The sequence below is a fragment of the Cherax quadricarinatus genome, chromosome 43 (assembly GCF_038502225.1).
Source record: "Cherax quadricarinatus isolate ZL_2023a chromosome 43, ASM3850222v1, whole genome shotgun sequence".
Classification (NCBI taxonomy): Eukaryota; Metazoa; Arthropoda; class Malacostraca; order Decapoda; family Parastacidae; genus Cherax; species Cherax quadricarinatus.
In genome coordinates this window covers 31074608-31092799 of record NC_091334.1, presented here as the reverse complement: position 1 = coordinate 31092799, position 18192 = coordinate 31074608, and the positions used below count along the sequence as shown (strand labels likewise).

General features: G+C 44.9%; 1 protein-coding gene across 1 annotated transcript in view; it reads right to left on the bottom strand.

Annotated features, from left to right (window-relative positions):
* Positions 1–18192, bottom strand: part of LOC128694074 (uncharacterized peptidase C1-like protein F26E4.3) — a 164335-nt gene that overhangs the window by 128828 nt on the left and 17315 nt on the right. The window contains exon 2 of the mRNA XM_070093827.1: positions 2169–2329. Within this exon, the coding sequence (XP_069949928.1) occupies positions 2169–2329 (161 nt within the window). The remainder of the gene's footprint in view (positions 1–2168; positions 2330–18192) is intronic.

Genomic DNA, 18192 nt, shown 5'->3' with positions numbered 1-18192 from the left:
TTGCTTCAGCTGGATGCCCTGCTGAGAGGAGCGTTGGTTCAGCTGGATGCCCTGCTGAGAGGAGCGTTGCTTCAGCTGGATGCCCTGCTGAGAGGAGCGTTGCTTCAGCTGGATGCCCTGCTGAGAGGAACGTTGCTTCAGCTGGATGCCCTGCTGAGAGGAACGTTGCTTCAGCTGCATGCCCTGCTGAGAGGAGCGTTGGTTCAGCTGGATGCCCTGCTGAGAGGAGCGTTGCTTCAGCTGGATGCCCTGCTGAGAGGAGCGTTGGTTCAGCTGGATACCCTGCTGAGAGGAGCGTTGCTTCAGCTGGATGCCCTGCTGAGAGGAACGTTGCTTCAGCTGGATGCCCTGCTGAGAGGAACGTTGCTTCAGCTGGATGCCCTGCTGAGAGGAACGTTGCTTCAGCTGGATGCCCTGCTGAGAGGAGCGTTGCTTCAGCTGGATGCCCTGCTGAGAGGAACGTTGCTTCAGCTGGATGCCCTGCTGAGAGGAACGTTGCTTCAGCTGGATGCCCTGCTGAGAGGAGCGTTGCTTCAGCTGGATGCCCTGCTGAGAGGAGCGTTGCTTCAGCTGGATGCCCTGCTGAGAGGAGCGTTGCTTCAGCTGGATGCCCTGCTGAGAGGAACGTTGCTTCAGCTGGATGCCCTGCTGAGAGGAACGTTGCTTCAGCTGGATGCCCTGCTGAGAGGAGCGTTGCTTCAGCTGGATGCCCTGCTGAGAGGAGCGTTGCTTCAGCTGGATGCCCTGCTGAGAGGAACGTTGCTTCAGCTGGATGCCCTGCTGAGAGGAGCGTTGCTTCAGCTGGATGCCCTGCTGAGAGGAGCGTTGCTTCAGCTGGATGCCCTGCTGAGAGGAGCGTTGCTTCAGCTGGATGCCCTGCTGAGAGGAGCGTTGCTTCAGCTGGATGCCCTGCTGAGAGGAGCGTTGCTTCAGCTGGATGCCCTGCTGAGAGGAGCGTTGCTTCAACTGGATGCCCTGCTGAGAGGAACGTTGGTTCAGCTGGATGCCCTGCTGAGAGGAACGTTGCTTCAGCTGGATGCCCTGCTGAGAGGAGCGTTGCTTCAACTGGATGCCCTGCTGAGAGGAACGTTGGTTCAGCTGGATGCCCTGCTGAGAGGAACGTTGCTTCAGCTGGATGCCCTGCTGAGAGGAGCGTTGCTTCAGCTGGATGCCCTGCTGAGAGGAACGTTGCTTCAGCTGGATGCCCTGCTGAGAGGAGCGTTGCTTCAGCTGGATGCCCTGCTGAGAGGAGCGTTGCTTCAGCTGGATGCCCTGCTGAGAGTGAGTTCCGACCCCTAACATCCAAAAATACTCAAAACAGCAAAGCGCCACGATGGGATCACCATCTATACCTGCGTGTCGTCTCTGACTACCATCTACATCGGCCACAGTTTTGGGCAACATGTGGTATGAATGCCACACGATATCCCAAAGAATTGGGAATGTTAAAATGTAAATTTAACCCCAGTTTTTATATGTAAAGTAATAACATAAAAGTAACTACAATATAATAATTAATAATAATAATAAAATATTAATCTTTAGTTCTACAAGTATAGCTGATACAGACATAGATGACACCATAGACATACGGTATAGAAAACCCTTGGTTATTCAGCACATTCCAGACAACCTCGGTTATTCTTGTTTCGCAGGATGTGACCCACAACAATCAGCTAACACCCAGGTACTTGCTTACTGTTAGTTGAACAGGAGCAACAACCGGGTACTTCCTTACTGTTAGTTGAACAGGAGCAACAACCGGGTACTTACTGTTAGTTGAACAGGAGCAACAACCAGGTACTTGCTTACTGTTAGTTGAACAGGAGCAACAGGAGTATTGAAACATTCCCAAAATTTCAGCTGTGGCAGGGAGTGATCCCAGACCCTCAGCTTGTGAGTTGTATACAAAACAATGTAAACAAGAGAGAAAGTGAGTTAGGATTAGGAAGAGTATATGCAGAAGATGTTAATTAAATAATATGGAGACAATCCCTGACATAGATCTTTGTTATGAGATATCCGTTTAGTAGCTCTCTCCGTTTACTAGGGACTGTGGGATGATATGTAGGTTTGGTATGACAGCCTACGTCGTCTGACTCATGCTTTGCTGAGAAGCTCTGAGTAAATACAAAAGAAACTTAGAAAAAAATATTTAAGAAACTAACCTACTATGGGCGCGGGACGGAAACCAAGGCAGAGTTGCCAATAGTCTGGGCAGCAGTCTGCGTTGATGGTTCTGTTGCAGAACTGGTCACAGTAACACAACGTCCCACGAATGGGCATGGAACAGTCGTCGTACCTCCCATCACAGCAGGATTCAGGACGTCTAGAATAGAAATAAAAATATAGATACCGACTGAGATGTAACTTTGATAACAAATACAAATGAGCAGGATATTCTCAAGTAATTCGTAGGTCAATATTAGTGCTGTAGGAAAAATTAAAACAAGTATCTCATTAATACTAATCTACATGGGTATTAAGAAGCAATGTTTTTTAATAGCGTGATGGGAATATATGTACTATAATATTTTAAATAAAACCAGAAAATAAATCTACATATATGTAATAGATATAAATTCAGAAACACAAACTGCAGACTCAGGCAATAACCATCCATAAACTGTGCCATCAACTACAGTTTCAGCAGTAATGATGCCCACAAGTGGAAACAGTATTAAGCAGATTAGATAGATTTTGCCACCGAAGTGGCTAGTTTATTGTGCACCTCATATCCATCCTGTGGACGGTAGCGCGAGAGCATGTGGATACACAAAAGGCCTAGGAACTAGGCCCCAAAGGGTTAACAGGAATACATATGGATTTATATCTACATATTTATAGTTCACTTATCTGTTACAAGCAAATTTAGGAAATTTGCTTAGTATATCTGGTATCTTATTTTCATTAATAAGATATCTTGACATGACACATAGGTTATTATACTGTCTGTCTCTGTATTCCTCAATAAGTGGACAATTAAGCACATAGTGTTCAAGAGAGTGACCATATGCCTGATCACATAATTTACATTTAGTTTGATCATCATCTGTGTGTCTCCCAAACTGCCAGAAGTACTTGTAACCAAGCCTAAGCCTGGCCACTACAACATCAGTCAGTCTGTTCACATTGCAAGTTGCTCCATAAACATACTTATCTACGTTCATGTTATCATAGTGGGTTATAGATCTACTCAGGCTTCTAACTGCATTCCTATAACAATCATCTTCATTATTTACTTCTCTCCTAATATTATTCCTAATGCTAGACACAGTTATACCAAAGTTATATTCTACGTTCTCCTTCTGGATACTCTTCTTGGCTAACATATCAACTTTATCATGAAGGAGTAATCCAATGTGTGATGGGATCCATAGCAATTGTACATTAATTCCTTTGTCCCTAATTTTTGAGTATCTATACCTGGCTTCCCCAATGAGCATGTTGTTGGAGTCATTATATGAGCCAAGAGCCTTCAATGATGACATAGAATCAGTAATGATGATAGAGTCAAGCTCAGTGTCATAGGTTAGCTTTAGCGCCATTAGGATTGCAAACAATTCAGTTTGCAGTGTAGACGCCCAGTTGTTAATTCTTATGCCTAACTCAACAAATTTATTATCGTTCTTAACTAGGGAGGTGGCAACAAGAGCAGATGCAGCCCTGCCAGAAGACTCCTGTTTAGATCCATCAGTGTATATAACTTGTGATAACTTATTACTACCAGCTAGGCGAAAAATTTCTTCTTGAGCAGTTGCTCTAACAAGAGATTTAAGGAAGGGATTACTAGCAATGAGCTTCTTGGGAGGGACTTGTAGGTATGTGATATTAAATGAACACATCTTCCATGGAGGGGTGAAATGCTCTTGTTGCCTACAGTGATACAGTTTATGCAGGTTATAAAACTTAATGCAATTGCACGTTTTCACAATCCATTTAGATCTGTGTGTATTTACCTCTAGACACTTGGTAAGATTCACTGTGACAGTGTCTGGTTCGTTTCTCAACATTCTAATACCGAGTACAGTGTTAATTTCAACAATCCTATCACTGATACTAGAAATACCAAGCTCCTTCCTCATGTTAAGAACTTTTGTAGATCTGGGACAGCCAAGAATAGTCCTGAGAGCTTCATTTTGCATTAACTCCAAGGGTCGGAGGGAACTTTCTCTAGCTAATATCAACATGGGAGCAGCATAATCAATTAAGGACCTAACATAGGCTATGTACATCATTCTCACGATTCTCACATTAGCACCATAGTTGGGATTGTAGCCAGCAACAGCTTTGAGAGCATTTAGCCTAGCTTTACATTTCTTGTTTAGTTGTGGTATAGTGGATTTGTTAAAGGGTACATCTACACCAAGATATCTGTAAGTTTTAACGTAGCTAATGATTTCACCCTGCAAATAGATGGGTGGGGGATGTCGTTTGCTTGTTAATATCTTTGTTTTAGAGGAAGATATTATGAGGCCTAGTCGATTACAAATTGCTTGAATTTCATTAAGAATGGTATTCATCTTCTTATGCCCTGTTGTATAGATCATGATATCATCAGCATAGCTTATAGCTATATGTTTAGGTGAGGCAGGTAGAGCATTTAGGAGAGCATTAATCAGAATATTAAATAGCATGGGACTAAGAACTCCTCCCTGCGGTGTACCTAAAGACATTTCTTTAGAATCACTTCTGAAGCCTTGGTAAAGGACAGAGGATACTCTATTTGACAGGTATCCTATTATCCAGCAGAGTAAGCTACCACCAATATTCATTTTGGCTAGTTCATGTAGTATAACGGTTCTGTTTGCAATATCAAATGCAGATTTTAGATCAAGAAAAGTGGTAAAACTAGTAGAGGTGTGTGCAGTGAGAAAGGTGGAAATACAGTTCTGCACACTTTTACCTTTCATGAACCCATAGAGGTAGGGGGAAAGTTGATGTCTGATTCTGTAGTACAATCTGTTAAGCATCATTCTTTCAAAAGTTTTGCAAAGACAACTAGTTAAGGAGATCGGCCTAAATGTATCAGGCTGTTGGGGCTTAGGGATAGGCACAATGAGACTATTGGTCCAGGAAGTAGGAAGAACGCCCTCAATGTAACTGAGATTATACAGTACCAACAAAGGGTTATCAGGCACGTGCCTTAGAGTTCTGAGAATATCATAGGTTATACCATCCTCTCCAGGAGCAGTTGATCGACCTTTGGTTAATGCATTATCTAATTCATACTCGGTAAAGAGGCAATCACTCTCATCAATATTTTGGCTCATAAAATTAATCAGTTTCAACATTTCTTCAGAAGTACTCTCTAAATTTTTTCTAATATGAGATGGAAGGCTTTCATGCCTGGATGTTTTGGACCAGTCATTTATGAGGTCATTTGCTTTTTCAAGAGGAAAGGGATGAGCAACATTGCCAGTCTTTTTCCTGGTTATTTTATTTATACCTTTCCAAGCCAAACTCAAAGGGGTGGACCTATTTAATCCACTAACAAACTGTTCCCATTCCTGTTGCCTAAGTTCTTCCTTTCTATTCCTTGCATTTGTTAGTGCAGCTTGGAACGTTCTGAGCAGGTCTGGGGTTCTACATTCACGGTATGCTTTACCAATCCTCCTAGCTGCATGTGTTAGATTGCGCAGCTGTGGATCATTATAGTATTTACATTGTTTTTTATTGTTATTTATAGTGGAGGGTTTTTGTTTCCTATTCCTGCCCACTTGATCTGTGAGAACACTCTCAATAGAGGTAATTAAATCATCATTAAATTTTTGTGTGCCAGTGGGCTCGTAATTCTTATACCATTGATCCAAGTGGTTAATAAAGTTGTCTCTGTGTTCTGGTTTGAGAATAAGTTTCCTCCTTCTGTATTTAGCTCCTTGATTGCTGGAGATGTGATCAAGATTGACAGTTGTTAGTCTTGGGAAGTGATCAGATAGAAGATCATCAACTATGACAGAGTCATGCATCGTATATGATGTATTAAATCCAAGACACAGATCTAGTATGCCACCATATATGTGAGTAGGCTCAGTAGTGCCCACAATTCGAACATTATCATGCTCATTCAGCAATCTCACTAGTTTAGTTCCATTGGTGTTTGTAATAGACCCACCAATATTCTTATGACTGGCATTAAAATCTCCAAGAATGATGGTAGGTTCACTATTGATGCGATCTGGTAAAGCATCAGGTCGAAGCTGGTTCGCTGGGGCATAGAGATTAAAAATGTTTATGGAAAAATCGCCTGCATATACTTTGACACCATGATACTGCATGTTAACTCGACTCTGCAAGGAAAGGAGTGAATGTGGCAAGTTCTTTCTGACATATATCACACAACAGTTGGTTGACCTTAGGTTATAAGCTGCATATCCAGGCAAGTTTGGTGGAGGTGCTCCATCTTTCAATCTACATTCCTGCAAACAGATGACATCAATATTCTTGGTTGCACTAATATGATGTAAGTCAGGCAGCCGCTTCCTGATGGAAGCAATGTTCCATGAAAAGATTTGTAATGTATCCATTGTAGTGAGTTATTACAATCTCTTGCTCATAAGATGGTAAAACTATTATGCTTTGACTGCAGTGTGCAGATACTTAAGAGCAAATAGCATAGTTTGTACGTCTTTATCTTCAGGACCTTTATTTTTAAGCATTTTTCGGCATTTTGGCAGCCAGTTAAAAGGCAAGTCTTGAAGGCAAGAGTTATGGGCTTCTTTCTCACAAATTGCTGGAAGCTGAACGGAGATTGCTGCACTTTTGACATCATCACCATGCTCAAGAGCATCATCCTGATTACCTATATTTATTAAACTTGTCAGGATCTGTTCAAGATGCTCAATTTTTTTCTGGAAATTTGTTATAATATGAGGAAGGTCAGGCGAATCCAATGCCTCTCCGGAGGATGGCACTTCTGGGTTAGTGCTTCCTTTAACACCTATCACCTTAACAGGTACCATGGTTACATTAGTGTTCTCTGTTTCATCATTCATTGCAGGTAGGTCCTGTGCATCTGACTCATCTCCAATTTCCAGGGAGGTTACCTGTGTGGTGTCCGTCTGACTGTTGTAGTTGTGTGTATTGGGAGAAATGACAAACTCATCCCCATATTCAGGTGTAGCCATAGGTATCTGTAGTGGCAGACCAGTAGTTCCATATGTGCTAGCAGGGATGGCTAGCTCCTCCACAGCTGGTGTGTGTGATGGCATTCTGGTATCACCAGAATTGTTTGCAGTGAGGTGGGGTTCTTGCACACTTTGCAGAGGTTCAGTCTCAGATCTGGCTGTGGTAGACTGGATGGCCCCATCCTCAGTTACCATTAAAGAACTGTTATCAGGTTTACCTCGAAGGTTGTTTGGGTTCTGACTGCAGTCCTTGTGGGAAACTGTAACCCCAACTTCTTTACAGTTAATACACTTAAATTTTTGGCTGTCAGGGCCTACTGTGCATTCTCTAGTGGAATGTTTCCCAGCACACTTACCACACCAAGAATGTAGTATTCCACAGTCTACTGCAACATGGCCATAGTGCTGGCATTTGTAACACCTACGTTTAGGGGGTAGGTACACTTCGATGTTTAGGAAACGTAAACCATGCACCCAGATATTCCGGGGGAGGGGCACAGGACCCACCCAACTGGCAATAATTTGGGATTTTCCTTTAAGTCTTTTAGGCTTGATGATATGCTCACTTAGAGTCAGATGGGATGGGTCCATGCAGAGAGGGTATCCAAAGATTATGATACTGACCCATTTTTTAAAGTGGTGAGTGTCTGATTGAGGTCGGAGCAGCTTAATATCCCCATAAGGTGTACTAAGTAGATCATTGATCAGCTCTTTATTCTGTTCCACAAACACAAAGTTGTGTGTGTTTTTCCTAAATTGGATCCTTGAGTTAGGATGCTTGTTTACAGCTTCCATTAGCCATGCACACTTAGAAGGCAGCGGGGTGTTGTCAGGGAAGTTCAGCTTAACACATTCTTCCTTTGAAGAAAGACTTCTTGCAGCCTCTGTGCACCAAGGACGTTTAGTATCACATTGTGTACGAGTCAAGTGAGTCTGACTACGTCGACGCTCTAGCCCTTTCTCACTTTTTCTCTTTTGTTTATTTTTAAAGGTCTGGAAGCTACCATCATTTCCATCACCTGCAGAAATAGGTTCCTCTATGACAGTTGCCATGTTTGCCAGTGATGATATCTGGTGTAAGACTCACAACACAAGAATTCCTCGCTTATCTTTCCCTTATAGCTTATGCAAGAGCAAATATTCACTACAAAGTCAGAAGTCCAAAATAGATCACAAGACACAAGTGCTCAAGTTCAATGAACACCTCCAACCATACTCAACCCAGACCACCACCACTCAATACGACACACACCCCACCAAAAACACACTCAGAGACCTCTTGTATGTGTGGTAATAATATGGTCCATATAATGATATAATGGATGGTACAGGCGAGGTCTTACACCATATCACAAATTACAAAGATGAACAGAGAGAGAGAGAGAGAGAGAGAGAGAGAGAGAGAGAGAGAGAGAGAGAGAGAGAGAGAGAGAGAGAGAGAGAGAGAGAGAGAGAGAGAGAGAGAGAGAGAGAGAGAGAGAGAGAGAGAGAGAGAGAGAGAGAAAGTAGGTAATATTGAGCATAAAATTAGAATTCTGACATACATCACATTAAACATGAGGTTCAAATGATAACTTCCACTTGAGTTAGTTCAGGCTACTGCCACCTAATGTACCTCACTGAAGTAATAATATAGCAGACATCACAATGAATGCTGAAGACAACCTCTTACCCCAACCATAGATTGTAAACAGTATTACTAAAAAAAAAAAAAAAAACTAGGTAATGTTACAATGACAATGAGATAAATCACTCTGGTTGACTTCCTTGATCCATCCTGGGTAACTCACACGTTACTATGTTATACATGTATGCAAGCATAAGTGTGCAGCTGTAGATAGATGAACCAGTACCTAAACAATCTCACTTACACACGCGTTACTATGTATGACAAGTGTTACCAAGTACACCAAGTGTACACTTTATCACTTAGAATACACTTTTGTTGATGTAAATATAGGTGAGAGTGGTACACCGCTGGTCGTAATAAACACACTGAACTTCTCAAGGTCACACACTAGGCCCAGCTTCTGGAGTTACCAGCGTTTTAATGTGTTTATTATGTGTCAGTGCGTGTCTGCAGTCATTAAATTGGTGTATCAGAAGTTAAACACTACAATCCAGTTGATCAAATAGTCTAAAACAATTTACACAATGTATAACTAGAAGTATAATGATTGCAAATTGTTACTATTACAATTTTAACTAGGCACTAGACCCACTAGATGAGATGGCAAGGAACATAGATGTTAACAGGCTGACTCTTGCTTAACACAGTTGAAAGGTAACCGAATTACTCAAGTAAGAAAGTATTCATGAAACTGAACATTATGCAGCAGTAAGCTTGTTCACAGTAAAAATACAAAGCATAAGTTACACACTCACACCAGAGATGAACACTGCAATTTGAAATATTACTGGGAATTTAGCAGTAAAATTTCAGTCTGAACGAGAAAATGTATTAGAAAACACAGCAATGACACTAGGACAAGCAACTTAATTATGTAACCGTATTTAATAGTTCAGTTACACTGATCAGAGCATGTATTACACTGATTTATCAAATGTAAGGAGTCACTACACTGAAGTACACTCTGAGCCTTTTAAAGTCTTAATACAGGCTTACAAATGACAATTAACTGTTGGGGAAAGCAGCACTTAACACTTCTAGCACACGTATGACAGATGAATGTTCACTGTGTACACGCCAATCACCACAAACTTACTATGTTTATAAGTGAACCTCTGGCATGTCCCACTCAAAATGTCAGCACTGCAATGCTCGTCAAATTGTTCTCAAGCCACTACAGGAAACACTGGTATGCCAGCAGCACTGCAGAACATAATACACAGACATGCTGGGCCCTAGGACAGCTATAACTGCAGGCTGCCTTAGCTTGTTCTGGCTAGCTTTTAGTGCTGCCCTCAAGCTTGATTGACTGTGCTCGCCAAGCCCGCGCCAACCACCCGGACACCTGCTTGCAGCAGGCAGGCAGGCAGGCACACAGGAGACACTCGCAAGATGAGCGGAGTGCGGCACAGAGGACACGGGCACTCAAGCACCCATGTGGTCTGGCAAAAAAAAAAAAAAAAAAAAAAAAAAAACGCCTCTAGACCACAAGCAAATAGAGGCGAACGGCTGAGTTCCAAATCGAGGAAGGAGAAGGGACAAGGAAGGGATATTCACCTCGCTAGACACAGGCAATATGGGTGTAGTGGCCTGCAGGTCGCAGTGCAATTTTCAAGGTCATTCACTGGGCCCACAGTCGTCTCGAGAGTTACCAACACTGTACTACTTGTTAACTCCAAACCCGCAGCACTTATTACATCTAGCACACGTGTCTTGGAATGACACAAATTTTCACTACATAAGAACTTTTTCTCACAACACCGAAGGTACGGCCAGAACACTGTAGAACGTTCACAAAGGCATTCTGGGATTCAGAACAGATGTAGCCTTGGCCTTCACTTATTAAGCAGTGTAATGAAAATTGTGTATATTACTATTAAAAAGATAATTTCGACCTTTAATTATCTGAGTTATTGTGAAAGGAAGCTGGATGTTGTAGCAGTGAGTGAATATACACATGTTTCTTGCACGACTTCTTTGTATAAACCATCTTGGAGGGTCAAGTTTTCGAATTATTCCATAATGATGGTGTTTTTCTGTTGTAAGAGTTCTGGGCAACAAAGTTCACGTGTACATATAAACAGTCAGGCAAAAAATTGGCCCGGTGGCCTGGTGGCTAAAGCTCCCGCTTCATACACGGAGGGCCCGGGTTCGATTCCCGGCGGGTGGAAACATTTCGACATGTTTCCTTACACCTGTTGTCCTGTTCACCTAGCAGCAAATAGGTACCTGGGTGTTAGTCGACTGGTGTGGGTCGCATCCTGGGGGACAAGATTAAGGACCCCAATGGAAATAAGTTAGACAGTCCTCGATGACGCACTGACTTTCTTGGGTTATCCTGGGTGGCTAACCCTCCGGGGTTAAAAATCCGAGCGAAATCTTATCTTATCTCTTATCTTATCTTACCTGACAGAAGGATTATAAAACGTAGAAAAAAACACATCAGCATCGCTGAACAATTCAAGATGGTCATCCAGAAAGATTTATGCTTAGAACCAATAAGAAAAAACACTTTCGATCTTTTATCCAAACATGTGAAATTTATTACTGAAAATAAAAAAAAAATCTGAATATATAAAATTCCTTACAAAAATATTTGATACAAAGGTGAGACAGAGGGAGCTCCTCCGGAGCTAATGTGTGTGACATAGAAAGTAGGTTAGACAATATTATGTCAGGTTATGGTAACAACCCCATTATGTTTCAAAGTGTTGGAAGAAATCATATTGTGAAATGCAGGAGGAAGGAGTTGCTAGTCAAGTACAAAACAGTTGTAGATTTAATTAAGTAATAAGAAGGGATCTCAGTCATATGTAGCATTTTGTTTAGAAAAGGAATGGACAGTGAACGACTGCATAGATTTGGTGTACATTGTTTGCCAGACAAATATTTGAACATAAGAACATAAGAAAGAAGGAACACTGCAACAGGCCTACTGACCCATGCGGAGCAGGTCCATGTCCCCTCCCCACGGATTATCCCAATGACCCACCCACCGGATTATCCCAATGACCCACCCACCGGATTATCCCAATGACCCACCCACCGGATTATCCCAATGACCCACCCAGTCTGGTCATCCCCATTGTAAGGAACTTCCTGTATTTCTGTTGAAGATTTCTATGGGGAAACATTTATGCAAGAACTTGGTAGCACCTCTGTTGGAACAGTGGTGGTAGCACCTCTGTTGGAACAGTGGTGGTAGCATCTCTGATGGAACAGGGGTGGTAGCATCTCTGATGGAACAGGGGTGGTAGCATCTCTGATGGAACAGTGGTGGTAGCACCTCTGTTGGAACAGTGGTGGTAGCATCTCTGATGGAACAGGGGTGGTAGCATCTCTGATGGAACAGGGGTGGTAGCATCTCTGATGGAACAGGGGTGGCCGCATCTCTCTTGGAACAAGGGTGGTAGCATCTCTGTTGGAACAGGGGCGGTAGCATCTCTCTTGGAACAGAGGTGGTAGTAGCATCTCTGTTGGAACAGTGGTGGTAGCATCTCTGTTGGAACAGTGGTGGTAGCACCTCTGTTGGAACAGTGGTGGTAGCACCTCTGTTGGAACAGTGGTGGTAGCATCTCTGATGGAACAGGGGTGGTAGCATCTCTGATGGAACAGGGGTGGTAGCATCTCTGATGGAACAGGGGTGGTAGCATCTCTGATGGAACAGGGGTGGCCGCATCTCTCTTGGAACAAGGGTGGTAGCATCTCTGTTGGAACAGGGGCGGTAGCATCTCTCTTGGAACAGAGGTGGTAGCATCTCTGTTGGAACAGTGGTGGTAGCATCTCTGTTGGAACAGGGGTGGTAGCATCTCTGTTGGAACAGTGGTGGTAGCATCTCTGTTGGAACTGGGGTGGTAGCATCTCTGTTGGAACAGGGGTGGTAGCATCTCTCTTGCAACAGGGGTGGTAGCATCTCTCTTGCAATAGGGGTGGTACCATCTCTGTTGGAACAAGGGTGGTAGCATCTCTCTTGTAACAGGGGTGGTAGCATCTCTCTTGGAACAGAGGTGGCAGCATCTCTCTTGCAACAGGGGTGGCAGCATCTCTCTTGCAACAGGGGTGGTAGCATCTCTCTTGATAAATTAGACACATGTGCAACTCTTGGGTATCTTTATTGAGGAAACGTTTCGCCACACAGTGGCTTCATCAGTCCATACGTAGGAGAAACTTGAAGAACAGGAGGAGAATGAGGTAATCAGTCCCTCAACCTTGAGTCGATGTGTTCAGTCCATCAATCTTGAGTAGAATACGGCAGATGAGCGGAGAAGCAGCTTATAAACCGTATGGCAGGAGAGGTGTAGCAGTCATAGGTGGTGTCACATTTGTTCAATGTGGAAGTAGGTCGTGCCCAAGATAAAGATAAAGATACCCAAGAGTTACACATGTGTCTAATTTATCAACATGTCGGTTCTCTGAACCATTCATCTACAAACCTGTCAGACACTGCAACTTCTTGGGATCTTAATACTTAGGAATTCTTCGCTTGCCTAATTCTTGGCACGACCTACTTCCACATTGAACAAATGTGACACGACCTATGACTGCTGCACCTCTCCTGCCATACGGTTTATAAGCTGCTTCTCCTCTCATATGCCGTATTCTATTCAAGACTGATGGACTGAACACATCGACTCAAGGTTGAGGGACTGATTACCTCATTCTCCTCCTGTTCTTCAAGTTTCTCCTTTGTATGGACTGATGAAGCCACTGTGTGGCGAAACGTTTCCTCAATAAAGATACCCAAGAGTTGCACATGTGTCTAATTTATCAACATGTCGGTTCTCTGAACCATTCATCTACAAAGCATCTCTCTTGCAACAGGGGTGGTAGCATCTCTCTTGCAACAGGGGTGGTAGCATCTCTCTTGCAACAGGGGTGGTAGCATCTCTCTTGCAACAGGGGTGGTAGAATCTCTCTTGCAACAGGGGTGGTAGCATCTCTCTTGCAACAGGGGTGGTAGCATCTCTCTTGCAACAGGGGTGGTAGCATCTCTCTTGCAACAGGGGTGGTAGAATCTCTCTTGCAACAGGGGTGGTAGCATCTCTCTTGCAACAGGGGTGGTAGCATCTCTCTTGCAAAAGGGGTGGTAGCATCTCTCTTGCAACAGGGGTGGTAGCATCTCTTGCAACAGGGGTGGTAGAATCTCTCTTGCAACAGGGGTGGTAGCATCTCTCTTGCAACAGGGGTGGTAGCATCTCTCTTGCAACAGGGGTGGTAGCATCTCTCTTGCAACAGGGGTGGTAGAATCTCTCTTGCAACAGGGGTGGTAGCATCTCTCTTGCAACAGGGGTGGTAGCATCTCTCTTGCAAAAGGGGTGGTAGCATCTCTCTTGCAACAGGGGTGGTAGCATCTCTTGCAACAGGGGTGGTAGCATCTCTCTTGCAACAGGGGTGGTAGCATCTCTCTTGCAACAGGGGTGGTAGCATCTCTCTTGCAACAGGGGTGGTAGCATCTCTCTTGCAACAGGGGTGGTAGCATCTCTCTTGCAACAGGGGTGGTAGCATCTCTCTTGCAACAGGGGTGGTAGCATCTCTCTTGCAACAGGGGTGGTAGCATCTCTCTTGCAACAGGGGTGGAGGCATCTCTCTTGCAACAGGGGTGGCAGCATCTCTTGCAACGGGGTGGTAGCATCTCTCTTGCAACAGGGGTGGTAGCATCTCTCTTGCAACAGGGGTGGTAGCATCTCTCTTGCAACAGGGGTGGTAGCATCTCTCTTGCAACAGGGGTGGTAACATCTCTCTTGCAACAGAGGTGGCAGCATCTCTCTTGCAACAGGGGTGGAAGCATCTCTCTTGCAACAGGGGTGGTTGGTAGCATCTCTTGCAATAGGGGTGGTAGCATCTCTATTGCAACAGGGGTGGTAGCATCTCTTGCAACAGGGGTGGTAGCATCTCTTGCAACAGGGGTGGTAGCATCTCTCTTGCAACAGGGGTGGCAGCATCTCTTGCAATAGGGGTGGTAGCATCTCTCTTGCAACAGGGGTGGCAGCATCTCTTGCAACAGGGGTGGCAGCATCTCTCTTGCAACAGGGGTGGTAGCATCTCTTGCAATAGGGGTGGTAGCATCTCTCTTGCAACAGGGGTGGTAGCATCTCTTGCAACAGGGGTGGCAGCATCTCTCTTGCAACAGGGGTGGTAGCATCTCTTGCAACAGGGGTGGCAGCATCTCTCTTGCAACAGGGGTGGTAGCATCTCTTGCAACAGGGGTGGTAGCATCTCTTGCAACAGGGGTGGTAGCATCTCTTGCAACAGGGGTGGCAGCATCTCTCTTGCAACAGGGGTGGCAGCATCTCTCTTGCAACAGGGGTGGTAGCATCTCTTGCAACAAGTGTGGTAGCATCTTGCAACAAGGGTGGTAGCATCTTGCAACAAGGGTGGTAGCATCTTGCAACAAGGGTGGTAGCATCTTGCAACAAGGGTGGTAGCATCTTGCAACAAGGGTGGTAGCATCTTGCAACAAGGGTGGTAGCATCTTGCAACAAGGGTGGTAGCATCTTGCAACAAGGGTGGTAGCATCTTGCAACAAGGATGGTAGCATCTTGCAACAAGGGTGGTAGCATCTTGCAAAAAGGGTGGTAGCATCTTGCAACAAGGGTGGTAGCATCTTGCAACAAGGATGGTAGCATCTTGCAACAAGGGTGGTAGCATCTTGCAACAAGGGTGGTAGCATCTTGCAACAAGGGTGGTAGCATCTTGCAACAGGGGTGGTAGCATCTCTTGCAACAAGGGTGGTAGCATCTTGCAACAGGGGTGGTAGCATCTTGCAACAAGGGTGGTAGCATCTTGCAACAGGGGTGGTAGCATCTCTTGCAACAAGGGTGGTAGCATCTTGCAACAAGGGTGGTAGCATCTTGCAACAAGGATGGTAGCATCTTGCAACAAGGGTGGTAGCATCTTGCAACAAGGATGGTAGCATCTTGCAACAAGGGTGGTAGCATCTTGCAACAGGGGTGGTAGCATCTCTTGGAACTAGGGTGGTAGCATCTTGCAACAAGGATGGTAGCATCTTGCAACAAGGGTGGTAGCATCTTGCAACAAGGGTGGTAGCATCTTGCAACAAGGATGGTAGCATCTTGCAACAAGGGTGGTAGCATCTTGCAACAAGGATGGTAGCATCTTGCAACAAGGGTGGTAGCATCTTGCAACAAGGGTGGTAGCATCTTGCAACAAGGGTGGTAGCATCTTGCAACAAGGGTGGTAGCATCTTGCAACAAGGGTGGTAGCATCTTGCAACAAGGGTGGTAGCATCTTGCAACAAGGGTGGTAGCATCTTGCAACAAGGGTGGTAGCATCTTGCAACAAGGGTGGTAGCATCTTGCAACAAGGGTGGTAGCATCTTGCAACAAGGGTGGTAGCATCTTGCAACAAGGGTGGTAGCATCTTGCAACAAGGGTGGTAGCATCTTGCAACAAGGGTGGTAGCATCTTGCAACAAGGATGGTAGCATCTTGCAACAAGGGTGGTAGCATCTTGCAACAAGGGTGGTAGCATCTTGCAACAAGGGTGGTAGCATCTTGCAACAAGGATGGTAGCATCTTGCAACAAGGGTGGTAGCATCTTGCAACAAGGGTGGTAGCATCTTGCAACAAGGGTGGTAGCATCTTGCAACAGGGGTGGTAGCATCTCTTGCAACAAGGGTGGTAGCATCTTGCAACAGGGGTGGTAGCATCTTGCAACAAGGGTGGTAGCATCTTGCAACAGGGGTGGTAGCATCTCTTGCAACAAGGGTGGTAGCATCTTGCAACAAGGGTGGTAGCATCTTGCAACAAGGATGGTAGCATCTTGCAACAAGGGTGGTAGCATCTTGCAACAAGGATGGTAGCATCTTGCAACAAGGGTGGTAGCATCTTGCAACAGGGGTGGTAGCATCTCTTGCAACAAGGGTGGTAGCATCTTGCAACAAGGATGGTAGCATCTTGCAACAAGGGTGGTAGCATCTTGCAACAAGGGTGGTAGCATCTTGCAACAAGGATGGTAGCATCTTGCAACAAGGGTGGTAGCATCTTGCAACAGGGGTGGTAGCATCTCTTGCAACAAGGGTGGTAGCATCTTGCAACAAGGATGGTAGCATCTTGCAACAAGGGTGGTAGCATCTTGCAACAAGGGTGGTAGCATCTTGCAACAAGGATGGTAGCATCTTGCAACAAGGGTGGTAGCATCTTGCAACAAGGATGGTAGCATCTTGCAACAAGGGTGGTAGCATCTTGCAACAAGGGTGGTAGCATCTTGCAACAAGGGTGGTAGCATCTTGCAACAAGGGTGGTAGCATCTTGCAACAAGGGTGGTAGCATCTTGCAACAAGGATGGTAGCATCTTGCAACAAGGGTGGTAGCATCTTGCAACAAGGGTGGTAGCATCTTGCAACAAGGGTGGTAGCATCTTGCAACAAGGGTGGTAGCATCTTGCAACAAGGGTGGTAGCATCTTGCAACAAGGGTGGTAGCATCTTGCAACAAGTGTGGTAGCATCTTGCAACAAGGATGGTAGCATCTTGCAACAAGGGTGGTAGCATCTTGCAACAAGGGTGGTAGCATCTTGCAACAAGGGTGGTAGCATCTTGCAACAAGGGTGGTAGCATCTTGCAACAAGGGTGGTAGCATCTTGCAACAAGGGTGGTAGCATCTTGCAACAAGGGTGGTAGCATCTTGCAACAAGGGTGGTAGCATCTTGCAACAAGGGTGGTAGCATCTTGCAACAAGGGTGGTAGCATCTTGCAACAGGGGTGGTAGCATCTCTTGCAACAAGGGTGGTAGCATCTTGCAACAAGGATGGTAGCATCTTGCAACAAGGGTGGTAGCATCTTGCAACAAGGGTGGTAGCATCTTGCAACAAGGGTGGTAGCATCTTGCAACAGGGGTGTTAGCATCTCTTGCAACAAGGGTGGTAGCATCTTGCAACAAGGATGGTAGCATCTTGCAACAGGGGTGGTAGCATCTCTTGCAACAAGGGTGGTAGCATCTTGCAACAAGGGTGGTAGCATCTTGCAACAGGGGTGGTAGCATCTCTTGCAACAAAGGTGGTAGCATCTTGCAACAAGGATGGTAGCATCTTGCAACAAGGATGGTAGCATCTTGCAACAAGGATGGTAGCATCTTGCAACAAGGATGGTAGCATCTTGCAACAAGGATGGTAGCATCTTGCAACAAGGATGGTAGCATCTTGCAACAGGGGTGGTAGCATCTCTTGCAACAAAGGTGGTAGCATCTTGCAACAAGGGTGGTAGCATCTTGCAACAAGGATGGTAGCATCTTGCAACAAGGATGGTAGCATCTTGCAACAAGGGTGGTAGCATCTTGCAACAAGGATGGTAGCATCTTGCAACAAGGATGGTAGCATCTTGCAACAAGGATGGTAGCATCTTGCAACAGGGGTGGTAGCATCTCTTGCAACAAAGGTGGTAGCATCTTGCAACAAGGATGGTAGCATCTTGCAACAAG